Source organism: Temnothorax longispinosus, unplaced genomic scaffold, assembly GCF_030848805.1.
Source record: "Temnothorax longispinosus isolate EJ_2023e unplaced genomic scaffold, Tlon_JGU_v1 HiC_scaffold_87, whole genome shotgun sequence".
Lineage (NCBI taxonomy): Eukaryota > Metazoa > Arthropoda > Insecta > Hymenoptera > Formicidae > Temnothorax > Temnothorax longispinosus.
Window position 1 is genome coordinate 11,990 of NW_027270747.1, and position 5,704 is coordinate 17,693.

Consider the following 5,704-nt stretch of genomic DNA (forward strand, 5'->3'; position numbering starts at 1 on the left):
GAGCGATTCCTGGCAATTCGATATAATTTTCCAAAGTTTTAGATTGATTTATGATTTTGCGAGGCCCAGGGCCAATGAGAGCGCTAGGCGCAACCTTTTCCGATAAGCGCGACGAACCGACCAATAGGAAGCGAGCGTAGCTCCGCGAAGCGAGACAGTGTCGTGAAGCGCGAATTTGCATTGTATAACTTTTATTTTATGTTTTCCTTGTCGAGACAAGTACGATTAGTCGTATTTTATGCAACATTATGCATTACCTCTTATTTTTATATACTTACCGTTCGGATACTCACCGACGATGTTCACCAGTCCATTGATTGGGCGAGACGATCCCGCGAAGACCCGGTACCTGAAAAAAAAAGGAGAATTAATAAAATTGATTCTAGTACTAATGCTACTTACCTGGTTGCAAAAGGGAACGTCAAAGAGACCATTTTCGGTCACTCGGAAATCGTTCCGAGTGACTTGCCGCGAATTTGCACGTAGTGCAGATTGCGACGGCTGGCATTGGTTGCCGCGTCCGAAGCGAGAGCCCGTGTCCGCCGTTGCAATGCCACCGCAGTATCTCAGTCGAAATCGAGCTGAGCCAATGAGATCGGCTCAGTTATAGGATATGCGTCACAGGGATCGTGTCGCTCGTCACCAAGCGACGCGATTGGTCGAAATCGAGAAAGCGCGCGATTGCATCACTTTCGCGCGTAAATGCGAGGCAACGCGCCTGCGCAAGCATCAAGGAGGGGGAACTCGACCCGTTCCTCCCGGACAGTCTACGGTTACAACTCGAGGCGTCAACGCGATTTTCGGTTGAGCGCGATAAAACTCGATTCCGTATTCTTATCCCGTGGCCGTATACGATAATTACGCGACGATTAACCACGCGTTAACGGTTATTAACCGCACATAGCTCGAAGCGACGGTTTCCAGAGTTCGTTAACAATCGACGCAGATCAGTGCGCGATAGAACCTGTCCGTTCGTGTACCGAGATACTGTAACTGTGAAATTATTAAACTATTATTTGTTTATAATAAACAAAGACTCATTATTCGCGACCCCAGTGAATATCCTCTCCGAATTTCCGTGTCGTACGTGCGCTTAACCAGGGCGTTGCCAACGGCCTTGAACACGTCCGCGTCGTAGACACCGGCGGCCGTTAAGCCTGAAGGAAGGAAGGGGCACCGCATAGCAACAGGGTTTCTGTGTATATCCCTTGGGAAAATACAGTGGCGACCGTAATTACAGCCCAAGTAGTAAGTGGCTTATACTTTGATTTTAACATCATCAGTCGTTGATCCGGTCACAACTAACCTACACTCACCCGGCGAATTCTTTCCGCCTCCTCTTTGCGGGCCATCACCGCTCCGCAGAAGCCGGTGAAGGCCCTCCATTTGCTCTCGTTCCCGACCATGGCCGCCACCATGGCCGGGAGGGAGAGGTCCTGACCGATCTCCCCCTGTAAGACACGGCGCTGAGCTGTCCACGCTGGACGATGCGCCAGCGTGTGCTGCGCCGTGTCTCTCTCCTCGTCGCAGTGATGGCATTTCGTCGTGGCTTCCCTACCAATGCGGCACAGGTACTCACCGAAGCAGCCGTGCCCAGTGAGCACCTGCACCGCGTGAAATGATAGTCCGAGTCGCCGACTGTCCAGCCGTTCGGCTAGACAGGGCCGGACAGCATCGACCGTCCTCCGGCCGAACTTGGCGTTGTCGAGCCAAACTCGCCATCGCTCTATAAGGGCGGTCCTCTCCTGGAGTCTGATAGCTCTACGGGCCCTCGGTAGGACTGGATTTACCCCAGCCCGCAGTTCCCGCTCGCGCCTGTACACCTCGGCGTACTGGCGGGCCGCGAGCTCTAGCGGGGAAGTCCCGCGAGGACCGTTGCCGCCGAACCTTTTTTTTTTTTTTACGTCAGGAAAAAAACTCATGAGTATCCCCGTCCCGGCGGTGGGGCGGGCGGTTATGCCGGACTCTTACCGGCTAAAAACCTGACGTGTGGCCTACCCGGTGTCTCGCAGGGACCTCCGGGAACTGGCTATCATTACTTCCGGGAGGCCCTCACCGAAACCCTATCCGAGGGCTCCTTACCCGCCCGAGGGGAACCAGAGGAGCGGGCAAATACCCCGACCTTTCCAGGCCCCCCCCCAAGCCCCCCGCCACGCACGCCCGGTGGCGTACGCACGGGGGATACCTAAGCGGCGACGGGTACCACAATACCCGCCGCCGCGCCCCTATTACGGGGACAGGGTTAGGTTGTAACCGGACGGTACGTGGGGAGACACGAATCAACGCGGGGGTCCTTGAATTCAACGGTCGCCACTCGGTTTGACCTCTGATATACCGAGAAGGTAAGTATCTATCGAATTTTCAATCGGACTAATTATTCTTCTTTTCAGGGTCATTGCCGTCGCCGTCCAGGATCGCCGCTGCCACCGTCTTCCAGGATCAACGAGGGACTTCGAGTGATCGACGCCAATGGACAGGTATGGTACAGAAGGTAAGTCCAATCGAATAATTTTCAAGAATTTTTTGACAAAAGATTGTATAATTTATTCAATTTGACTGATTTTCATTCACAGTTGTTCACAAATATCGAAGTTACACAATCTGTCGGACGATCGCACGTTCGGGCTGACACGCCCCTTTTCGTTACGACGCACAAGATTTTTCGGCACTAATCGCCGTTCGTTATGTAAAAGCGATAATTAACGCGTTTCGCGGGGCGTTCCCGGTTGTTATGGAAGTTACGAGATTACGATTTGCGCACTCGGATTACGATCGCGGGACTTAGCGCGACAACGAGAGTGTATGCGAAATTACGTGTGCTCCGTGAACTATCCCCGAGAGACTGCCACGAGTGGCCCGTCTCGCTCGGCCTCCCTACCATCGGCTATTTAGCCCCCACGCTCCGGCGCTCCCAACGACTTTCTCCTTCGAGAAGCTTCCTAACTACGCATATTTGTCTCGGTAATTTTCCACTCCGGTGTTTACGCGGGTCTACATGGAAATTTCCATGGGCGTTGCGCTCGCGATGCCCTGCCGTCCTGACGCCAGGGTAGTGGTTTTCCACTGTTTCGAATATGCGTCCGCCGTTGACGCGGACCTGTGCGCCGATGCTTAATCCGCACGCCTTTTATGATTCCGGGCGACTTCCCCGGGGAAGACGTCCGGGTGATGAGCACTACGTCTGCCGACGTCGTCGACCTATCCTGACGCGTTCCTAGGACCTGGTATCCCGCTTTCCGAGGTCTTTCCTCGGCGATGACGTCCGCGTCGCGATCTACCGGACGGTACTCCATCTCGCGACCCAATCTTCGGATTTCGACGGCACGTGGTACGGCGCTTATTTTGGCTCTCTCCGTTCGTCAGAGCAACTTAGTTCCCGGAGATGACGCACCTGGTGCGATTTTGCGGACGGTACCCTAACTCGTGACCCGGTCGTCGGATCTTGACGGCGATCGGCCCTGTCTCGTCCTTGGGACATCCCCTTTCGTCAGGGGCGGTTTGTCCCCGCAGATGACGCACCTAGTGGAACCTCGCGGACGGTTCCTTAACTCGCGTATCCGTTATCGGATCGTCACGAACTTTGGCTATGTGACTTTCTCGTGCCTCGTAGTTCGTCAGGCACCGCACGATATCGTGCCCCGATTGCTTTCTCGTAGATTACGGACGGTCCGCCATTTTCTATTCTCGCGGTCGAAATGCGATTTTTTCTATCTACGGTTGCTTCCCGGGCTCCCGGATTCGATCAGGGACCATTCATTAGCACGAGAATCTTTAATTAAACGAAATTGCGGACGGTCCGCCATCTTGGCTCCCCTGAGCCGGTTTTCAGCGCCGCTGCGCCTGAGTATTTCCGACGGTCTGTCGTTACGCCGTGGTTGGTTGTGACCTCCGCTGGTCCTTCGTCTAGATACGGAGAAACGCCCCTTCGTGCGCCTCTCCTTTCCTGGAAAGTGTGTGTGGCTCAAGCCTTGCCATGTGGTTTTCCGCGCTCTGAACCGTTCGCGCGCTCAACGGTAAACAAAATAAACTAAATGAGGCTTGAGCCGGTACTAACTAAAAAATAAAAGTTGCGCGACTTGTCGTAACTTACATACTATGGCGCCGGACGGGGTCGTGTTGTCGCAACCAAATCTCGACCCTGCGGGTCATTGAAACAAAAACAAAATATCTAAACGGACGTTCGTCCAATTACGTCCCCATCCTCGGAACGCTGGTAACCTTACTTAAATTTATATAGGGACCTTTTGTCCTCCGTTCTCGTTCTCGTCCTCGTGGTTGCTCTCCGGGCTCCGAAAGCTGCCACTGGACGCGTCGTCCCGGTCCGCTGACCCTACTGGCGGCTCCGCGTCCGTTTCCCTTCCACGGCACCTCTCGCCTGCTCGTCAGTCCGGTGGCCTCCTCCGACTCTAATAAGGCGACAATCGCCTTCACCGCTTCCAGATCGATCGGGATCGGAAGCTCCGCGGCCTGACCCCTTCGGATCCACGATCGCGTCGGGCGGGTCCACCTCTACCGCCCATTTCTCGGTCTCCTTACGGGCCGACTCGCCGCTCTGCTCAGCCGGCGGTACGAATTGCCGCATCGCGTCCTCGGAGATGCGGCGCAACACGACCCGCGACACCCGTTCTACCGCTGCGCGCGCTGCGACATCCTGCGGTCGCAAGGTTAGGTTAGGTTGTGACCGAACGATACATAATCGGGCCACCGGGTGCGCTATTTTGTCCTATTAGTCATCGGTCGCCACTCGGTTTAACCTTTATATACCGAGAAGGTAGGTATTCGTAATGAAAATCAGCCAAAATGTGAACAATTTGTTTAAACAATTTTATTTTTTCAATCCCGCCACAACTGCTCGATAAGCATCGCCTGAGCTCTGGATACCGCTAGGTATGACCTCAATCGGCCAGCCAGGGATACCTGTTAGCCGGACAGCTGCTTGATCAGGTAATATCTCCTTAACCCTTTGACTTTTGAGATTCCCGCCACGGTTGCCTCCTCTGGGATGCTCTGCCAATCGTTTCCACTATCAACCATTCATCTACCTCATCCGTGGAACCATGATAGCCGGACAACCGCTTGATCGGCTAAGTCCCGACATTAATATAAGTAAAACGCAACTAATTCTCTTTTATTTTCAGGTTTCGTCGACAGCTGCTTCATCACCATCGCCGATGTCGTAGATCACCGCTGCTCACCGATGTCTAGGATCAACGCGTCTAGGAGATAGCCGGACAACCAGGTAAGTACGAGAACTGTCCGCGTAACTACAACTAATATCAACTTTTTTCAGGTTTCCGCCACGGTTTCCTCATCAATGGACTCCTCTGAAGTAGAATCTGTGATGACCTTGAAGATCGGACCACGCTATCACCAAGATGGCCGGACAATCGCTTGTTCAGGTAAGTTTCCGGGTAAGTAAAGATATTTTCGTCTGGATTTTGCAAATAACGATTGCTTTTATTGTTAACTATAGTGCACAATGTTGGTGGTTCACAATTAACGATTGCCACATAAGATGGCGGTCGCACGTCTCGCAAAGTGCGATTTCGCGATTCAGGTACGCGAGACCCGTACGTCTTTCGTATCGACGTCACGTAACGCTGTTGGCGGGCGTTCCCGTTTGTTAATAGCCGCTGAGGTAGTCTTAATAATCGTATTCCGTTTCGCGTTCGCGAATATTCTTCTACGATACGCCGGTATAATA

The 5,704-nt window shown here is 53.3% G+C and overlaps 1 protein-coding gene across 1 annotated transcript; it reads right to left on the reverse strand.

Annotated features, from left to right (window-relative positions):
• Positions 1-289: 289 nt before the first annotated feature.
• Positions 290-4,582, reverse strand: LOC139825067 (uncharacterized). The gene is made up of 3 exons (XM_071797604.1): positions 4,473-4,582; positions 1,317-1,887; positions 290-349 (listed from the first exon to the last, which is right to left on the reverse strand). The coding sequence occupies exons 1-3, from the start codon at positions 4,580-4,582 to the stop codon at positions 290-292; spliced, it is 741 nt and encodes a 246-aa protein (XP_071653705.1).
• Between the last annotated feature and the right edge of the window lie 1,122 nt (positions 4,583-5,704).

Bases quoted from the DNA above. Each gene is read 5' to 3' on its own strand.
- LOC139825067 (XM_071797604.1), bottom strand. From the start codon at position 4,582: ATGCGGCAATTCGTACCGCCGGCTGAGCAGAGCGGCGAGTCGGCCCGT. The intron at 1,888-4,472 runs GTCAGGCCGCGG...AAAAAAAAAAAG, and splicing joins GCGATCGTGGATCCGAAGGG to GTTCGGCGGCAACGGTCCTC. The intron at 350-1,316 runs GTGAGTGTAGGT...TTTTTTTTTCAG, and splicing joins AGGCGGAAAGAATTCGCCGG to GTACCGGGTCTTCGCGGGAT.